This window comes from Chenopodium album, chromosome 21, assembly GCF_948465745.1.
Source record: "Chenopodium album chromosome 21, dcCheAlbu1.1, whole genome shotgun sequence".
Lineage (NCBI taxonomy): Eukaryota > Viridiplantae > Streptophyta > Magnoliopsida > Caryophyllales > Amaranthaceae > Chenopodium > Chenopodium album.
Window position 1 is genome coordinate 3,421,617 of NC_137854.1, and position 19,898 is coordinate 3,441,514.

Here is a 19,898-nt window from a genome sequence, read left to right on the forward strand (position 1 = left end):
AGTAAACCCGAAACCGAATTGACCCGAATAATGTTAAACCGTATAAGAACCGAACCCGTTAACAAACCGAACCGAATATAAACCGAACTGAATGAAAACCGAACCGAAAAATAACCGCACCGTATCTAACCCGAAACCGGTTCCAACCCGAAACCGTTTAAACTGGCAAAAAAACCGCTTACACCGAACCGTTAGCAAACTGCTACCCGTTTGCACCGAACCATTTAAAAACCGAACTGATTGTAAACCGAACTGGTTATAAACCGAACCATTTATGAACCAAACCGCTTCTAAATCGAACCGTTTACAAAAATTTTTATATAATTAAATGGATTTTTTTTTTGTTTTTTTTTTTTTTTTTTTTGACGGGATATAATTAAATGGATTAAATATTAGAAATCTTAGAATATTTTTTTAAAAATAGCAAGGCAACACTACTACAAAATTAGCCAAAGAGACCCGTCCAAATTAGCCAAAGAGACTACCTTACCGGCGGTCTCTAACTAAGAGAAAGAGACTGCTTGACTAGAGGCGGTCTCTAGATTCATAAAACTAAGACCACCTATTAAAGATAGGCGGTCTCTTTTTTGTGAAAAACTAAGACTACCTACTAGAGATAGGCATTCTCTTTTTTAAAAAATTTGAGACCGCTTATTAAGCTCAACAGGTCTCTCGAGTCCCATTTAAAATAAAAAATAAAAAAATCTTATTTCATTTTACATTTACATTTATAACAGTTTATCGATATTACTTATTTTTTTTATTTTTTTTGCAATATTAAATACTCCTACGAAATACAAAAATATTTCTTAAATGTCATACTTGTATATCTCAAGTGTTACAAATATAATACAAATAGCAATAATGATACACAAAGCAAAAAAAAAAATTGTAAATGATATCTTCTAGATCTTCAATTACAAATTTCTCCACTCCAAACTTAGCTTGTAGACATCTTTACCTGTAATAAAAACAAATATAGACATAGTAAAAGAAAAACAAAATTAGTCTATAGAAATATAAATCAGAAATTATACTAACAGATATAAAAGATTAAAAAAAAAAATCAACCGAACGACGAAATAAAAAGATAAATTTACAAACGAGCATAATAACGAACTGGCAGGAAAAGCAAAAGAATAAATATTAAAAACGAAAAAAAGTACTAGAACAAAATTTTGAAGAACTAAAAAAGGATATTGAGAATAATGAAAATAGAAATAAAATACATCAACATCTCAGATCTGATTATCACATAAGAAGTGAAAAAAAAAGAGAATAATGAAAATTAATTAAAAAAAACGAAGTGATCGAAAATAAACTAAACTAATTATAAACTAGATCTGGCTTCAAAAAAAAAATTATAAACTAGATCTAACTCTATAAAAGAACTAAAGTTAAAAAAAATGTATAACAAAAAGGGAATAATATTAAAAAGAAAAATCGATTTCAAAAAAGCTCAAAACAAAATCGGAAACACATAAGATTCAAACCTCATAAACAAATTTTGAAGAAAATAAGTTTAACTCCAAGTTCACCTAGAATACCACGATATTCAGCAGCAACATTGTTAATACCACGTTATTAACAAGAAAACTAAATAAAAAATTCAATTATCATAACTAAAAGAAAATTCGAACAAAGTTTTTCAAAAAAAAAAACAAAATTTATATACAATTATAAGAAAATAAATTTTCATTAAGGAAAAACGAAAATTTGAAAATTAGCCCTTTAATACAGAAAAACAAAAAATACAAACTCACCTTGACAATAGATCTTGAATTATGAGAAAAGATCAGTACTTGAAATTTAGAGAAACATGAAGGAAATTAATGGGATGAGAAGGAAAGAGAAAAGGAGGAGGGAGAAAGAGATGAGTACTCTCAATAGATTGAAATGAGAGGAGGGAGTTATCAGGAATGAGGCGGAATTATCAACAGCAAAAAAAAAAAAAAAGCTTTACCCTATCTCAACACCGGTATGAGGAGGACCGTTGATTTTTTTTAATCTATGGTTGAGAGTGGTGATCCGTGTGTGTTGTGGGAGAAAGCATCTAACCATTGATTTTTTAATCTATGGTTGAGAGTGGTGATCCGTGTGTGCTTGTGTGTTGTACATTCATCTACAAAAATATTATTCCCTCAAATCTTTAGTATTTTTTTGCTCCATTTGATCGGGATCAGTGCCCAAGACACGTATTAAAACATCTACTAAACTACTAGTATATTTTTATTTTCATACACGTAAAAATTATAAAAACGTTATATTAATATAATGTATAAATAGATAAATTTAAAAAGATCACTAATGAAGTAACGAGTCTATAACTTTGTACTAATACATACGAATAACGATGATACGAATATTTAACTATGAGATGGTTAGATGCCATGTGTTAATAATGTGTACATATGATCGATTGAACTAATCAATATTACCTTGTTAATCAGTCATTAGTGTTTTCTTTCATTATACAAATCAAAGCACTTTGTAATATCTTCATGATTTCATGAAAAATTGAAAATATATAATGATAAACGAGTCATAATTATCAGTCTTGTTGACTAATCAAGTATCGAATTACCAAATTACAAATTTCCATTTCACAAGAACTCATCAAATCATGATTATGATACTATGCGTAGTATATAAATGATTAAATAAGAAGCATATAATAAACTAATTGTAAAACAATAATACATTAATAGTTTAATACACTAACTCTTATAATCTACTTCGTAATAAACTAGTAAGATCAGTATGACTAAACTTGAAATTGAACATAATATGTATTTATAAAATCAATGAGAATTTGTTTATAATATGATGCCTGAATATGAAATGATTCGCGGCTTTATATAAAACTTGTGAACGCAAAAGGTTAGCAAGTACTATCAAATTTCAAACCAAAACCATTTAACTGCCCAAATCCAAACAACTCGATAAACAATTTATTTTTTGAAACCGAAAACCGACCCGAACCGTAATTTAGTAAACTTGAAAGGGAACCGATATGAATAACGTTAAAGTGGTTAAACAATCGAAGAACCGAACTAGTTATAAACTGAACCGAAAAAGAACCGAACCAGTTAAAAACTGAACCGAAAAAGAACCGAACCAGTTATAAACTGAACCAAAAAAGAATCGAACTGTTTCTAACCCGAAACCGTTTCCAACCCAAACTGTTTGAACCGGGATAAAAACCGTTTACACCGCACCGTTAACAAACCGCAACCCGTCTGCACCGAACCGTTTACTACCCGGACTGTTTACAACCCGAACCGAATTAAAACCGCTTAAGAATAAACCGAAACCGAATCGAACCGAAAATTATTTAAACCGAACCAAAACCGACCCGTGAGTCAATTAAACCGATTCCAAACCGACCCGATTAAATGCCGAACCGATTTCAAACCGAACCGAAACCGAACTGTCAAACCGTTTTGACAGTGCTACTTGCAGCTTTGAAGTATATAGGTTTAAAAATTGAAATCTTCTTAGTAAAAACACTATGTATGATTTTACTTATTCCAAACTCATCTCATACCAAAAATCTGCAAACCAAACCCCCTAAAATTTACCCAAAATTATTCCTTGGTGAGTTGTAAAAGAAAATCCGGACCCAATATATTCAGTACAGCCCAATAAGCAATTGTAGATTTGTAGTCCAAAGCCAAAATGATTAAAGGGAATATCCTAACAGTTGCACTTTTGACTTTACCTCACATGAGAGATTGAGAGTTACATATAGAAATGGGATGGGTCAAACTACCCAGGCCCTGCACCATACTCAGTTGGAAGTCTTGGAGCCACCCCATATTATATGGTCTGGGTCCAATTGAGACTCACTGGATCAAGTTAAGGGTCTGCATTTTTAGAGTCCACATGAAAAAGAAAAAAGAAAAAAAAAAGTCAGGATATTATGCCCATCCGGCCATCCCTACCGGACAATTCCTACAAAAGCTGAAGAGCCAAAATGAGCATAACCTCAGCTTAGATAGCTACTGTACCCAATTCACTCACCAGCAAGAACATATGCAGTAAGAAAACTAGGTATCAGTGAATCAACCAAAAGTAGTTATTGATGCTGATTCACCAGGATACAGAATTTTCAAGAAAAAACTATTATCCAACAAGCTACTCCGTGTGAAACTACATAAAATATGAGACTTTTCCCTGTAACCAATCTCGCATCGAAAATAAGTGAAACTCTCCAAAGTAAAACAAACAGCAACAGTTAGTGTAAACCCATAAGACATTTCTTTTTCTTTTTTTTTTAAATTTGTTTTTTTACTCATAATATTTAAAGCATATACAAGGGCACTTACTAAGAATAGTAACTAAAAAAGGAAGACGACTTAGGAACGAACACTTGAATTTTCTACTTGCCCCTGCAATAACAGGAGCACCAGATAAACATTCCCTCTTACAGTAGTTTTCTTTATTATTTAAGCACCATCAATACGAATATAAAAAAAGTGTTTGGAATTAAAAGAAACAGTCTCAGCCCCAAAAGGGGGTCCAAAGCAGGATTCACTACACATTGTCTAACTCTTGGGCATCCGACTGAACTTTCAGAAAATGTTTGAAAGAACATTCTCATCAAGTCATGAGCATTTATTTGTGCTATACTATATCCTTACAGGACAATTCAGGCTATATCAGGGTGGTTAAGGAGAAAGAGAATGCAATTCAACTCAAATTCATTACCCAAATAAGGATGGAGCATTAATCCAAAAACACAATTTCCATTATCACCTTTGGCAAATTGTGTTACTGGCAGAGATTTGTAGTATTACATTAATAAAGCTACTACAGACGCTAATGACATCACATAGGGATGTGCTTTGAGCTACTAAACAATCCTAAGTTGAGAAGGGGAAGGAACAAGACAAACCTGCAGAGACCAAACTTCCTAGACTATCGTACGATCAGAAGTATCTGATGAACATTGTTGCACATCTGATGGCACTCCATTGATCATCTCTAGATTCATCTTATAGTCCTCTCTTATATCCTTCAACGCAAGAAAATTGTTTTGCTGCAAGAGAATGAAATGTGTAAATAAGACAGCAAATCTGTTATGGTGGGTCAATATACTTACAACAAATAGATCAACAGAGTTACAAGATAAGAGTATAAGAAAGAACATAACGCATACGGTTCTGCAGTGCATATTAACTAATATAAGCATTCAGATATTATTTCAAAGTATGACAAAACTTACTAGTTGATTGCCTTCATTAACGTACACATCCTCCATGTGAAGAAATAGGGACCTCCAATGATTCGTGAGATCAGCCTCTATTTGTGTTACAGTAGTTAAATTCTCTTGGGTGTGGCTTCCAATTTCATTTTCTGTTGAATATTTTTGAGCCAACTTGCTTGCTTCCTTCTGGCTTTTCTCCATTACTGAGAATAATTGAACTATAAATGTTAGTAATTGGAAATTATTGTGCCAAGCAATCAAACTGTTAGTAATAGATAAAAAAAGGCATGGATTTTACCTGATATCCGGCCTTTCAGGTCCTGATAATGCAGATCAGACCATATATAAGCAGCTGTTATCCAACACAACAATAACAAATCAATTCCACTAATTGCATAGAATTATCTCATTCAATTTGTCCCAAAAAATATATATAGCTTGCACATACCTTTTGTGCAAAAAGAGCAGGAGCAATGCTTGAGCAAATCTATACCACTACCATCCTCTTTTAGTGCCGTGCATCTCTCCAATCCAAATCCTTTCATCTCCTGAGTCTCGTTCAATCTTGAACTCACAACTGATTCAGATTGACTAGTTTTCAAGCACTCAGCACCAGGATTCGTACCACTGTCACTCGCAGCTCCAGTACCACCTAACACTTCATGAACACAATCATTTCCCACAGAATCGGAAACTTCCCTAACTTCCTCTCCTTGACATTCCTTCCCACCCTCAACACAATCCCTCTCACAACATTTCGAGCTCTCACCGGCTTTCACCTCCGAAACACAACCTTCTTTCATAGTCTCACCCACATTAACAGCATCCAAATCTATGCTATCCAACGCAGAACTAGCCGTCTCTTTACACTCACTAGCAACATTACTAGACAAACACTTCCTAGTATCGCCGGAAGTGTTAAGTAATCGGTAAGTCTTGCCGCCCCTCAACGGCGACAACCCGACTTCATTGACAATTTTAGGGCATTTTGCCGGAGTACCATTCCTCTCTTTCTCTAATTTCTCAACAACCAACGAAACTTGCTTCCAGAAATTAGAATCACTATCTGTATCATCCGCATTTTGACTATTACTGCTCTTAGATTTAGAAGGGGGACTACGAGAAATCAAAGAAAACCCTCGTTTTCCAAGTTGATTTGTTATATTACCCAGTACAGGACGATTCTCCTTTTCGTGCAACTTTCCAGATTTATCCTCCCCCATTAATTTTATCTAAACTAAAGCTACCCAGAAAATACCCAGATATGAAATCGCGATACCCAGAAAATACCCAGATATAAAATCGATTGAATTTTTAAACCCTAATCACAAATTTATACAACAAAATCAATATAATTGCTAAAAAAAAAAACTAATTTACAAGGATTTACGACTACAGATGAATCGATTTAGGGTACTGACCTTTGGAGAGAGAAAATCCGAAAAAACGGCGACAATTGCAAGTGCAATTCAGCACTGTGGAAATTCGCGCGGAAAATGGAGAAATTGGGGGAAATTGGAAGGAAGAAAAAAGTGGGTGAATTTGGACTTGAGGGTTTAGAAGGGTTTGGAGATGGAAAATGTGGAAGAGGGAATGAAGGAGCGGGGATTGGGGAAGAAGAAGAAGGCGATTTCAATTGTTGGGGCGGGAACACTTTTACTGGATGTTGTAAATTTGAGTTCGGAATTCGGGATTTCCAATTCAATTGACCCGCCAGGAGAGTGTTTATGTTTTTGAAATTTCAGCCGAATCCATACGTGCTCGCTGGTTGTTACCGATGATATGGGTCGAGTCATGTCGGGTTTATGGGTTTATCGGATGATAATACCTTTATAATAAAACGAGTCTCGTTGAGAAAACCCTAATAAGTCAGTTAATCAAATGAGTTGAACACTTGATGCACAATCTAGATTTATTTTATTTAGATTTGAGTTGAGATAAATTTCATCATCTCTGTTCAACGAATGCAAGTTGCTTTAAGCAACTTCGTTCCATTTATGAAAACAATATATTAACAGCGTAAATCTCGTGTTTTGTCTAATTAATACAGATTAATTTAGGGGTCTTTTGGATCATTACATTAAAATGGATTGGTATGTATTATAAACCTTATATTTGTCTTAACTTGTTTGCATTATTCTTTAGAGTGGTTTTTACATTGCATTAAAAATCGTTTGGTTGGATCATCTGGAATTAAGTTATAATCCACTCTATCTTGTTTTTTTTTTTTTTTTTTTTTTTGGGTTTATGATTTTAGTAATTGAATCTTATACCCAAGGGGTTCCAACTCTCCCCCATACCAATGGAATCCCATATACCCACCTCTTCCCCCTAAATTCACAATTCATTCTATTAATGAATTATGGAATCCATTCCAACAATTTACCAAACTACTTTGGACTAGTATGGGTTTTAGTATCCATATCAATCCATTTCAATTTGATGAACCAAACATCCTCTGAAAGGATAGCTAGAATGAAAATATTAAGATGTAAGGTGGAAATGGGATTCTAGGGGGTATAGGGTGGAATTAGAACCCTTTGGTATGAGATTCCATACCTAAAATGCCTAACCAAACAATGAAATGAACTTTAACTTCATTCCAATTTGAAAGCTTCAACCAAACAACCCTAAATAGTTTTCCAATTCTTACACACCTTGTATATTTATTGTACAATCTTGATTTATAATTATTTATATAACATGTTAACCATATGGAATTAGATACGACCATATATAATTTGAAATGTAAAATCAACGTAATTTTATATACAAGTCATTGTGTTATCGTTGATTTTGTGTCATTTGAGTCTATCTCCTCTAATTTAGTTGAATGCAATATATTGCAATTATCAAGTTAGCAAAAAGTTTTGCAAAAGTTAAGGTGATCAACTTTTACAAAAGGCAAGTACATGTTCACAACTTCAAAATTCACTACATCAATAACTCTTAAATAAATACACCTTTTGCAAATTTGTCAAATAAAGGACTTGTCAAATTTAAAATAAGTTAACATTGTAGTCTTGTAGAAACATGCACTCTCATTACAAGACTCATAGATTTCATTATTTATTAATATAAATTTCTTCTTTTAATGACAATAATAATAATAGGCATGTAAAAGAATACTACTTGTCTACTTGTATTATTCATAAAAACTTGTTCCACTTGAAAAATATTCTTAAATGAACCTGGTCCACAATAAATTATTGTGGACCAAGTACCTGTCACGTGCATAAGGAATAGAATGGGTTAATTGTTTTGGAAATTCAAACAAGCTACAAAATTATTTCATTATCTTCTGCTTTCTCTCTCTTCACATGAACTTCCAAATTTCAAGCTCCATCTTCTCTCTTCAAAGGTCCATTTTCTCTCTCTTCAAAGGTCCATTTTCTCTCTCTTCGAAGCTCGCCCATATGAGGTTTTCTCTCTCTACATTTCAAGACCTCTTAGCCTCTTCTTCAATGGTGATAACTAGAGGCGGTGGAACATTTTGGAGGAAGACGGCCTTCGTTTCTTCGGCAAATTCCGACGATGGACATAACTACGGTAAATTTCTTATTTTTGAGTTGATTATTGAACTTTTTAAGCTTATTATGTTGTTGTTCTTCTTGAATTGAATCTCTTTTGGGATTTTCGCTTGAATTTTATGTAGTATTAACGATTAGGGTTTCAATTTGATCAATTTATGTTGATTTATACTTAAATTGAATCTCATTGTTTTATGTTTATACATTAGCTATTTAATTAGGGTTTTTGATTTCGCGTAATTATTGTTGAAAGTGAGGATTTGGATGATAATACGAAGGGTCACTGTATGTTTTTTTTTCAATTTTTTGAAATTTGGTCAATTATTAGTTGAAGGAGATAATAGGGTAACTATGATTTCAAAGGGGAGGTTAAGAATTTTGCTCAATTTTTAGTTGAAGTAGATAATAATATGGTCAATTATTATGATTAATTTTTGTTGTTGACGAGGTGGAGATTAAGAATTTTGCTGCTGCTGTTTGGTTGAATGGAGGGATGTGAGTGTGGTGCTGTTAAAGGGGGTTATGGTGCATGTATGATAAGATTGGGCAAGCTGACTTGTTTGTTGGTGCTGCTCTGTTGCTTACCAAGGAAGTGCTCTGTTGCTTATTATGACTTTGATGAAGAGTTTTAAAAGTTGTAAATGAACATGTACTTCTTTGTATAATGTGTTACTCCATATTGTGTTGATGAAGCATAAAAAATAGGGAAAAAGAAATAAATGATGTATTTTGGATTATTTATGAAATCAAAATAGCTACAAGTTGGTTTTAAGCTATTTAGATATGATAAGTGACAATTGTGACATGGTGTTAGGCCTATTAGCTATTTGTGCAATCATGTTATATCTCGTTGGAAAATAGTGAAAATTGTTTTTTAATAGTAAAGCCTATTAGCTCAATTGGTAGAGCAGTGTGCAGATGCACAATGATGTAGGTTCGAATCCTACATAGGCTATATAAAGATAATTTCAATAATATGTTGTAAAAATACGATAATTATATATGACTATATTTAAATAAAGGTCACTATATATTAAAATGAGGTCACTATATTTAAATAAAGGTCATTATGTATAACTATGAGTCTATGACTATATTTAAATAAGAGTCAGTGACTCTATATACATGTATAAATATGGGTTGATAACATTTTAAATAAGAGTCACTGACTCACTGTATACATGTATAAATATGCCTTGATAATATTTTAAATAAGGGTCACTATATATTTAAATAAGGGTCACTATGTTTAAATAAATGTCACTATGTATAACCATAACTATATTTAAATATAAGGATCACTATATATATATAAGAGGTCACTATATACATATAAGAGGTCAATATATATTTAAATAAGGGTCACAACTCACAAGTCACAACAAAATTGAGTACCATGACAACACTTTCTCATAACTCAGAAGAACATCACTCACGTTTGTTACATTATTGATTCTTTCACAATAACAATCCTTTCAATTTTCAAACTCATCATATACGAAACAAAATTAATTAGGTATGCTGTATGCATAGTGACCCTTAGGATAGCAACGTTAAAGTCAAAATAGCCATAGTGACTTTTATTAGATTTATAATACTCCGTTGCACCCAGCTACGAGCAAAACAATCAAACAAGAGAGGTGTGACACACACAACACACGCACCACACCACAAGAAAATACCACAATACCAACACAATATGCCGCCAAGAATGCACACAACAGCACACAGCACCTAGCAACACACCAACACACGCGCACAGAACCACAGCGAGCACAACACAACACACCAACACATCACAGCACTCCTCAGCACCACACCGCACCAAAACTACACCACGTAGTGATGCAAACACACAACACCACGCAACAAAACACGCAGCCACACACACACCAAAAATACACAACGCAGTGCTGCAAACACACAATACCACGCAACAGAACCCACACATGCACCAAAGCACGAAGCAACACTAAGCAACAGACCCACCAAAGCACACAGCACACACGCAAACTAAACCAAAACAGAACGCTAAAAAAAAGAACGCACCAAACCAAACAGCAGCACCCACTCGAGGCACCGCACACACACAAACACACACACACACCCAAGGATGTGTATACCAAACCAAAATAAATTAAGGTTTGTGAGCCCTAATTTCGAGCAAATAAAACAGAATTTGAAGAAAAAAAAATTGAAGCCAAATTAGATCAATTACACAATATGTCTATCATCTTTTTCAGAATAAATAAAAAATTAAATCAAATCAAAACTACAAAACAATATGTTGAATATCGTCATCCTAAATCTAATCAAATCACCCAAACGCAATCAAATAGCATTCGATCACCATCAGTTACAGTAGAAATAGCACTCAATTGAAGATTATCGTTATCCGATCCTCTGGTTCGTCTTCTACAAAATCATCAACCTCATGCTGTTCGGGTCCATTGTTTTGAGATCTTCAATTGTAATTTGCGAATAATCTGAAATATATTGAATTGATTTGTTGAGATTGATAGCAACATAATATTGTTGTTCCATTGATGAATTCAACAATTCGTAGAGATCGATTCTTCCATTGATGGATTTTGCAGCTTTAGCGTTGCTATGGTTTTCGTATAGAGGTTTATTGTTGGGTAGGAACAAGGTGGGCTGTTTTGCATATGGACTGAGAAGAATAAAACGGGCTGCCTGTGTTGTTGCTTGCACGTGAGACTATAAGGTCCACAATAATTTTATTGTGGACCAGGTCCACGCAAGATCTTTTGTCCACTTGAAGATTGGCCCAACTACTAGTACAGTCGTAATGCACTATAAAGTACAACACTGGTCACTGGCCATTGTTGGACAATTCCTCTACATTTCCTAATAACCCAATCCTTCAATTTGAGCCCAATCAAAAGCCCAAAAACAAACATGCGAAGTATTAATTGATGAGTCAGCAAGAAAAGAAAAGTTCCACGTGACATCTGTCATTGGCAATAAGGCCCATTAGCTAAGCAGTTTAGGCCCATGTGATGACCATATTGGGGCAGCATGAATGCTGAAACCGAGCTGCCAGTTGCCTCATCCACTGCAAGTGACTCACGTGCGTCACTCCGACCAGTGAAAGAGTAACAGCTAGCACTCAGGTGTTGCTGCCAACTGTCTCACAAATGTTGCAATTCGTGTTTTTATTCAAACGAATTGTAAATAATTAGCCAAAACCATGTCCATTTTATTAAGCGGATTGAGTTCTTCAACATGCAGAGTTTCGAGTCAAGTTTTCAGGTAGATCGACTCTACTCGCATTGTCTACTTTTACATTCTCAAAATAATTGCACCGTTTGTGATGAGTCATGAAATTATATAGTGTTCATTCGTATGTCATTACATGTAACATTTGTGGTAGCGCATGTGAATGAAGTTGGCCTAATCTTTGGATGCCCTATTTTACTCTTATGAAAACAGTTCGATATTCACCAATCACCATTTTTATGAGGAGTAGTTCATAGTTTCCCTTTATTTGTAACTTTGCAAGGAACATATTGTTAGAGTTCTTAGAGGACTAAGGGCTTGTTTTGTTCACCTTATATTAGGATATATTAATTCTGATAAAGTTTACACAGATTTATATTTCAATTAAAATAAGTTAAAGATCGATTTTTATATTCTATCACACCCCCTATTCTGGGTGCATATGACTTGGGCCCTATCATACCGGCCCATCAATTCCGGCCACTTTAAAAAGCGAGTTGAATGAGAGTCAAACTCGTGACTTTTGTGTCATGTTGACTCTTGATACTATGTTAAAGAATCATCTTAACCAAAGGTTTATTTTAACCTTATTATTAATTGTATCACTTCTAATATAGTTTATTTGTTTTAATTGTAACATACTAATTAAAGTTATGTTTAGTTAATCTTATTTTTAGGCTTCAATTATTTATTTATTTAAAAAAGATTAACCTTATTTGTATTTATTTTAGATCAAATTAGAAATAAAAAAAGTTATAATCATCCTTTATCGTTTTATGTGTAGATCAGTTTTAAATCGCTAAACAAATTAATTTTCTATGATAAAATTTTAAAAATTAATATTAATATATTTTTATGATTCTAACAATATCTCACTAGTATAATTTTTTATCTTATAGATTAGCGTACATATATGGTCACAGTTTAGTAAAAACAAATAGTTAGATCAGATTTAATTAGATAAATTCAATACATATCATATAAACAAAAATAAAATAAAATAAAAAAGGAAGAAAAGGCCGACAAAAGTAGTGTCGCAACAACATTTTTGACTCAATCATGTTTCATATATGCTTACTCATATAGTTGCCTCTGAACAAATTGGTGATTGAGGTACACTTGATACATCGGACTACATGTTCGATCCTCCGCAATAATAATAGAGAGCGAGGATATTGAAACCTAACAAGTCAGAGGTGACATAAATTTTTACAGTAGTTTTTTGTTGTTTGTACCGACTTATTCACAAGTCAATTTAAGTATTTGGACCAAAGTTTAAAAAATATAAAGTATTTGGACAAATGACTTATCTATTTAATTCGATTATTAAATTCTATAAATACACATCAAAATATTATTCAGTTGTTTCAATTTCATTTCTTCAAAAAAAAAAGAGAGTAAACATGGAATGTTTTTTGGATAGTAGTAGCAATAACTTTATAATGAGTTCACCATCTTATCCAAAAGTTACCACAACTCCTGATTTGAATAATACCGTTTTTTTGGCAAACTTAGATTTTGTTACAAAGAACACCAATGTTCAAGAGGACATTAATAATAATGGAGATCAATTATCAGTAATGTTCCCTAGTGATAATCTTGTCCAAGTTATTTCGGATTTAAAAATTCGTTCATCGCTACCACCTTATGATGATCATGAGAGCATCCTAGCAAAGGAGGTATGTTTGTTATCAATATATCACTATTAATTATATAGGTTGACATTTGAGATCTTCATGATGCCAAAATTATTATCTTAATTTTTTCTAGCAACCCTCTTAAAAGTTAAAAAATTTAATTTAACTAATTGTGAACTCTACGTTGATGGCTTTAAAGCGTCACGTATGCATGTGCATGTATCAATTGTAAGTGGTTTGCTTTTGAAATTTACCATACACTTCGTTTATTGCTTGTTTAATTGATTTTTTTTTTTATTTTTTTATTTTTTTATTTTTTTTTTTAATTCTATCTATTTTTATAGTTATGATGTTTTTACTTTTTGATATATATATTGAACATTGAGTGTTAATTTATTTTCAAACAAATGATTAAAAATAGAAATAAAATAACTTTATGAAATCAGTTTCAAATGCGCTTTAGCTTATTTCTATGGGGTAAAATAAAATTGAAAATAAATGATTATATATATTTTCGTTTATTAATGTATTACTCCAATCCCTCTTTGTTGATTACATGTATTTACTTTTTTTTTTTTTTTTTTTTTTTTTTTTGTTGCTATTTTGCCCAAATTTATTTAACATATTTCCTACTTGCAACTTTTTTTCGCTTAGTATTTCTTACCACAACCCTACTTACAACTTTACAAGCTAACAAGCTTACAATAGTTACAATAACACTAGTAAAAGGATGAAGTAAAAAGTAGATGATGGTTAACAATATTATGTTAAGTAAAAGAGAGCGAGTGAAAAGGTGTATATCAATGGTAACAATTTTAGCCAAAGATTATTGTCAAGAATGTGTATTCTCCTGTTTGTATTGATTGTTAATGTGGTATATATACACAACCTAAGCAAGGGCCTTAAACTAAGCCCATAACTAAATACAATAAATTATATACGGGCTCAACACCCCCCCTCAAGTTGGAGCATGCAAATCACAAATGCCCAACTTGCCAAGTAAATACAAAAATTGGTTCTTGCTTAATGCTTTTGTGAAGATGTCCGCTAGTTGATCAGTCGTCTTCACATAAGAAGGTCTAATAACCCCCTCCTGAATGGCATCACGAACATAATGACAATCAACCTCAATGTGCTTAGTGCGCTCATGAAAGACCGGATTCTGCGCAATATACAACGCAGATTGACTATCACAAAATAAACTCATCGCCTGCGGATGCGAAACTCCTAAGCTGTCAAGAAGAGCCTTCAACCATTTCAACTCATCGGTGGCCTTAGACATTGTACGGTACTCGGATTCTGCAGAAGATTTAGCAACAGTATCCTGCTTCTTAGTCTTCCAAGAAATAGGAGAATTTCCAAGAAACACCAAATAACCTGTAATCGATCGTCTCGTAAGAGGGCAACTAGCCCAATCCGCGTCACACCAACCTGTCAACTGTAAATCACAATCTGTGCGCAATAAAATTCCCTGACCAGGACTACCCTTCAAGTAGCGTACCGTTCGAAGAGCGGCCTCCCAATGATCACGACGGGGCTGGTGCATAAATTGGGACAGAATATGAACTGTGTATGCTAAATCAGGTCTAGTGAAAGACAAATAGATCAAACGTCCAACAAGACGCCGATACATCTCGGGGTCATCAATAAAAGGTGCCTCTGATTTTGCCAGAGTATGATTTTGCTCAATCGGAGTACCCGCCGGACGTGCCCCTAATAAACCAGACTCTGTAATAATATCAAGAGTATATTTCCGTTGGCACAAAAATATGCCTTCCGGACTACGAGCAACCTCAATACCCAGAAAATATTTCAACACCCCCAAATCTTTCATATGAAAACAATCACTCAGATATGCCTTAAAAGCAGAAATCGCAGAAGTAGAGTTGCCAGAAATCAATAAATCATCGACATACACCAGAACACTAAGATGGACATTCCCTTGATTCAGAGTAAATAGAGAATAATCAGAGTACGACTGTTTGAAGCCATACCTTGTGAGTGATCCGGCTAGTTTGGCAAACCAACAACGGGGTGCCTGTCGAAGACCATAGAGCGACTTTTGAAGACGAAATACCATTCCTGGTTTGCTACCATGGAACCCGGGAGGTGGCTTCATGTATACCTCCTCATCAAGGTCACCGTGGAGAAATGCATTGTGGACATCCATTTGATGCAATTCCCAATTCTTCGCAGCAGCTACAGCTAAGAAAGTCCGAACTGTGACCATTTTAGCCACGGGAGCGAACGTCTCATTATAGTCAATGCCTTCAACCTGATGATTACCAAATATGACCAGACGAGCTTTTAATCGTTCAACAGTGCCATCAGAATGATACTTGATTTTATAAACCCATCTGCACCCTAAGGCCTTTTTCCCTGGAGGTAACGGTTCCATTACCCAAGTCTGATTGTCTTCCAATGCTGCAATTTCTTTTTGCATTGCCTCTCTCCACCCTGCATCTTTCATAGCCTCTTTGAAATTACGGGGTTCAGTGCCTGCAAGTACAGCTGCAAGAAATATACGATGTCGTGCGGAAAAATGATCACAATTCACATAGTGTGCTATAGGATAAGGAGTACCTGAGGAGCTTGGAGTAGGTGAACTAGGAGTACTCGTTGCTTGTACAGTATGTGCCACATAATCTTTATGCCAACCCGGTGGACGTCGCACACGACCCCCACGATCAATGTCAAGTGAAGAAGAGCCACCCCCGCTGCTAGCAGCCCCTGCCCCCTGCCCAAGGCCGCTGCCAGCAGCTTCTGCTTGCTGCACAAAGCTGCTGCCGTGGCCAGCAGCTGCTGTCTGCTGCTCAAGACTGCTGCCACGGCCAGCAGCTTCTGCTTGGTGCTGAAGGCTGCTGCTAGCAGCGTCTGGATGCTGCCCAAGACTGCTGCCAGCAGCAGCGTTGCTGTCCAGACCAGCAGAGCCAGCCACAGCCTGGCTGCTGCCAGTGCCACCTGCCACAGGTGGGTTGTGGACTGTACTGCTAGCAGCAGCAGTCCCTGTCCTGACCTCGGCAGTGGTCTGATATTCTCTGTCACGGCTTACTTCACTCACCTCTAAAACCGCTTCCAAGTCATCCAAAAAATCAAGATCGACTCCCACACCATCCGCATTCGAATTTTCTTTGACAAAATTAGTTTCGGAGCCAGCATTCAAGGTTTTGTCACAAGCGAAAGGAAATTCGTTCTCAAAGAACTTCACATCACGTGACACAAAAATCTCACCCGTTTCAAGGTCGTATAATTTCCAACCCTTCTTACCATGAGGATATCCTAAAAACACACACCGCCGACTTCTAGGAGCAAACTTATCCCCCTTGGATTTTTGATTATGTGCAAAGCAAAGGGAGCCAAAAACACGTAACTCATCAAAACTAGGTTCTTTGTCAAATAGAATCTCATATGGTGTTTTGTTTTGTAGCAAACGAGAAGGAGTACGATTAATCAAATAAACCGCCCCAAGAATGCACTCCCCCCAAAAACCAATAGGCAAATTCCCTTGAAACATTAATGCACGTCCCACATTCAAAATATGTTGATGTTTGCGTTCAACACGTCCATTTTGTTGGGGTGTCCCAACACAAGATGTTTGAAATAAAATGCCATGTTCCGTAAAGTACGGAACCATACAATTGAACTCAGTGCCATTGTCACTTCTCACCAATTTCACAGACACACCAAATTGACGATCAATCATAGCAAAGAAAGAACAAAATGCGGAATAAACCTCGGTTTTATTATTTAATAAATAAACCCAAACACCTCTAGAATAATCATCAACCAAAGTCAAAAAATAATGTGCACCACAAGTAGAGGGAGTTTTATACGGTCCCCATAAATCACAATGAATTAATTCAAAGATACGAGTAGCTTTGCTATCACTATTTGGAAAACTATCCCTATGTTGTTTGGCTTGAGGACACACACCACAAGCTTTAGTCAAAAATTTATTTGCAGAACTACTACTAAGAGGTGGAAGCAACTTAACCACTCTATCCGACGGATGCCCAAGTCTTCTATGCCACAACTCAAATTCTGACACCGCAGGAGCTTGAACCGCACATACTGTAGGAATACGCCGAAAAAAGTAGAGTCCGTCCCTCCGTTCACCGGCTCCAATCAGGCTCCCCGAACGTTGGTCCTGTATAGCACACAAAGAATCAGTGAATCGTACAAAACAATTTGATTGATCAATCAATTTAGACACCGATATTAAATTGCATTGTAAATTGGGAACAAATAAGACATGCTCCAATGTTATAGTGTCTGCCAAAAGAACTCGACCCTCCTTCAAGGCCATAGCTTGTTCCCCATTCGGAAGTCCCACAGGTGAAGGAGAAATCAAACGAACATCCACCAAGCAATGTTCATTTCCGGTAACATGATGCGATGCCCCCGTATCAATAATCCAAGAAGACAAACACTCACCTTGCATACGGTCTTGTTGAAGAGAAGCCATATTAAGTAAAACCCGAATGTCCTCGGGTTTGAGATCTTGTAGGGAAAGATTATCCCCACTGCCAGAGGCTGCCCCTGTCGAAGCAACAACCCCTGTCACAGCATTGGCACGAGCAGACCCCTTCCCGGAAGCCGTGTTAGAAGAAGTAGCAGCAGGAGGTGTGGAAGAAGAACGAGCAGACCCCTTCCCACGCTTGAGTTCATGCCACCAGTCAGGATACCCATGAAGAACAAAGCAGCCCTCCACATCGTGCCCTGTTTTCTTGCAATGCGAGCAAAATAGCTTGGATTTATCTCGACGATCGGGTCCCTTCGAACGCCCAGCAGAGACAGCAAAAGCATGAGCATCTCTTGCTGCCTCGGTTTGTGCTCTGCCTTGAGCTATGCCCCGTGATTCTTCTTCTTGAAGCAGTGCTTGATAAGCACGAGTCAAGTCAATGGGTGGCTGCTGCGATAACAAATTGGTTCGCACAGCCGCATACTTCGAGTCATCCAAGCCAATTAGAAATTGATGCAGCACTTCCTCCTCCCTGTCTTTTGCGAATTTGCCCGCAACATTGCAAGTACAAAGCCCACATTCACAGCCATGTAAGGGTTTGAGTCTCGTGAGATCATCAAACAAGCACATCAAAGTAGTGTAATAGTCCTCAACCGACATACTACCAGTTTGTCGACAATCAGTAATTTTCGACCGTAGTTGTTGCAACCTTGGTCCATTAGAAACACAAAACCGTTGCTCCAAGTAAGTCCACAAGAGTTTTGCTTCTTCAAAATAAGGCAGTGATGCCGCTAATTTAGGTTCCATAGACCTCAAAATCCACGAGACGATCATTGAATTAACCGTCTCCCAGTCCAAGAGCTTCTTCTTTTCTGGGGGTTTCGTGATTGTACCATCAACGAATCCAAATTTTCGACGAGATCGGAGAGACAACGTGATTGCCCTCGACCAAGCCAAGTAGTTGTCGCCTTTCAAAATCACGTGAGTGATGAGGTTTCCCGGTTGATCTCCAGCACCGAGATAGAAAGGAGATGAAGGATCAAGCTTCCCGTCTTCCATGGTTGATGCGTGAGCAAGAGAAGAAAGAAAGCAAGGGTTTTAATTTTAGGTTAGGCCTGATACCATGTCAAGAATGTGTATTCTCCTGTTTGTATTGATTGTTAATGTGGTATATATACACAACCTAAGCAAGGGCCTTAAACTAAGCCCATAACTAAATACAATAAATTATATACGGGCTCAACAATTATAAAAGAAGGTAGTAGTAGTTTTAGGATATTTTGTTATTTTTATATAATTAGGTGATTTCCGGCCGGGTTTAATAAGTTGGATTGCGTGTAGAGTTTGGAGTTGGACGCTGTGAATGTTAACAAATCAAAGGGAAATGAAGTTGTGGAGCTTGAACAGACATGCTCATATATACAAGTTCACCGTGGTCCAACAAGGAAGGTGTCCAAGGTGAGTGCACACGGCAATTAACATAAACCTACTTTTCTTTTTCAATTCAAAAATATTCATAATTGTATTTCACTATAAATATGTACCGTGGATTAATATACTTGTACGAGCTTACAACTTTACATTATTTTGTTTTGTTTTGATAAAATGATCGACTACATTAGATGTTAAATTTATATGATTATTTTAAGTAATCAATTAGGGCCTGTTCATATTTACTAAACTGAGCTGAACTGAACTGAACTGAACTGATTGGAGCTGAACTGAACTGATTGGAGCTGAACTGAACTGAGCTGAAATGAATATTTTATGTGAGAGGGAAATTAAGAGCTGAACTGAACTGAACTGAACTGAACTGATTG

At 35.8% G+C, this 19,898-nt stretch overlaps 2 protein-coding genes and 1 long non-coding RNA gene across 4 annotated transcripts; all 3 read right to left on the reverse strand.

Annotated features, from left to right (window-relative positions):
* Positions 1–803: 803 nt before the first annotated feature.
* Positions 804–2,072, reverse strand: LOC145601456 (uncharacterized). Its single transcript, XR_014104394.1, has 2 exons — positions 1,764–2,072; positions 804–961 (listed from the first exon to the last, which is right to left on the reverse strand). It is a non-coding gene; the product is annotated as an uncharacterized LOC145601456 (long non-coding RNA).
* A 2,638-nt stretch (positions 2,073–4,710) lies between these two features.
* On the reverse strand, positions 4,711–6,997 carry LOC145602533 (uncharacterized). 2 transcript variants are annotated; one of them, XM_081658727.1, is made up of 5 exons: positions 6,631–6,997; positions 5,658–6,530; positions 5,508–5,561; positions 5,228–5,412; positions 4,711–5,041 (listed from the first exon to the last, which is right to left on the reverse strand). In XM_081658727.1, the coding sequence occupies exons 2-5, from the start codon at positions 6,430–6,432 to the stop codon at positions 4,916–4,918; spliced, it is 1,140 nt and encodes a 379-aa protein (XP_081514853.1). In that variant the 5' UTR covers positions 6,433–6,530; positions 6,631–6,997; the 3' UTR covers positions 4,711–4,915. The 2 variants fall into 2 exon arrangements, with proteins under 2 accessions (XP_081514853.1, XP_081514852.1); XM_081658726.1 differs by having other exon boundaries at positions 5,658–6,997.
* Positions 6,998–17,337: 10,340 nt separating this feature from the next.
* On the reverse strand, positions 17,338–19,190 carry LOC145603066 (uncharacterized). The gene is made up of 2 exons (XM_081659188.1): positions 18,051–19,190; positions 17,338–17,763 (listed from the first exon to the last, which is right to left on the reverse strand). The coding sequence occupies exons 1-2, from the start codon at positions 19,135–19,137 to the stop codon at positions 17,729–17,731; spliced, it is 1,122 nt and encodes a 373-aa protein (XP_081515314.1). The 5' UTR covers positions 19,138–19,190; the 3' UTR covers positions 17,338–17,728.
* Between the last annotated feature and the right edge of the window lie 708 nt (positions 19,191–19,898).

Excerpts from the sequence above, each read along its gene's own strand:
- LOC145602533 (XM_081658727.1), bottom strand. The coding sequence starts at position 6,432 with ATGGGGGAGGATAAATCTGGAAAGTTGCACGAAAAGGAGAATCGTCCT. Across the intron at positions 5,562-5,657 it reads CTGCTCTTTTTGCACAAAAG|CTGCTTATATATGGTCTGAT; the intron begins GTATGTGCAAGC and ends GTTGGATAACAG. Across the intron at positions 5,042-5,227 it reads TTAATGAAGGCAATCAACTA|CAAAACAATTTTCTTGCGTT; the intron begins GTAAGTTTTGTC and ends ATTCTCTTGCAG.
- LOC145603066 (XM_081659188.1), bottom strand. The coding sequence starts at position 19,137 with ATGGAAGACGGGAAGCTTGATCCTTCATCTCCTTTCTATCTCGGTGCT. Across the intron at positions 17,764-18,050 it reads TCAACAAGACCGTATGCAAG|GACCAACGTTCGGGGAGCCT; the intron begins GTGAGTGTTTGT and ends TGTGCTATACAG.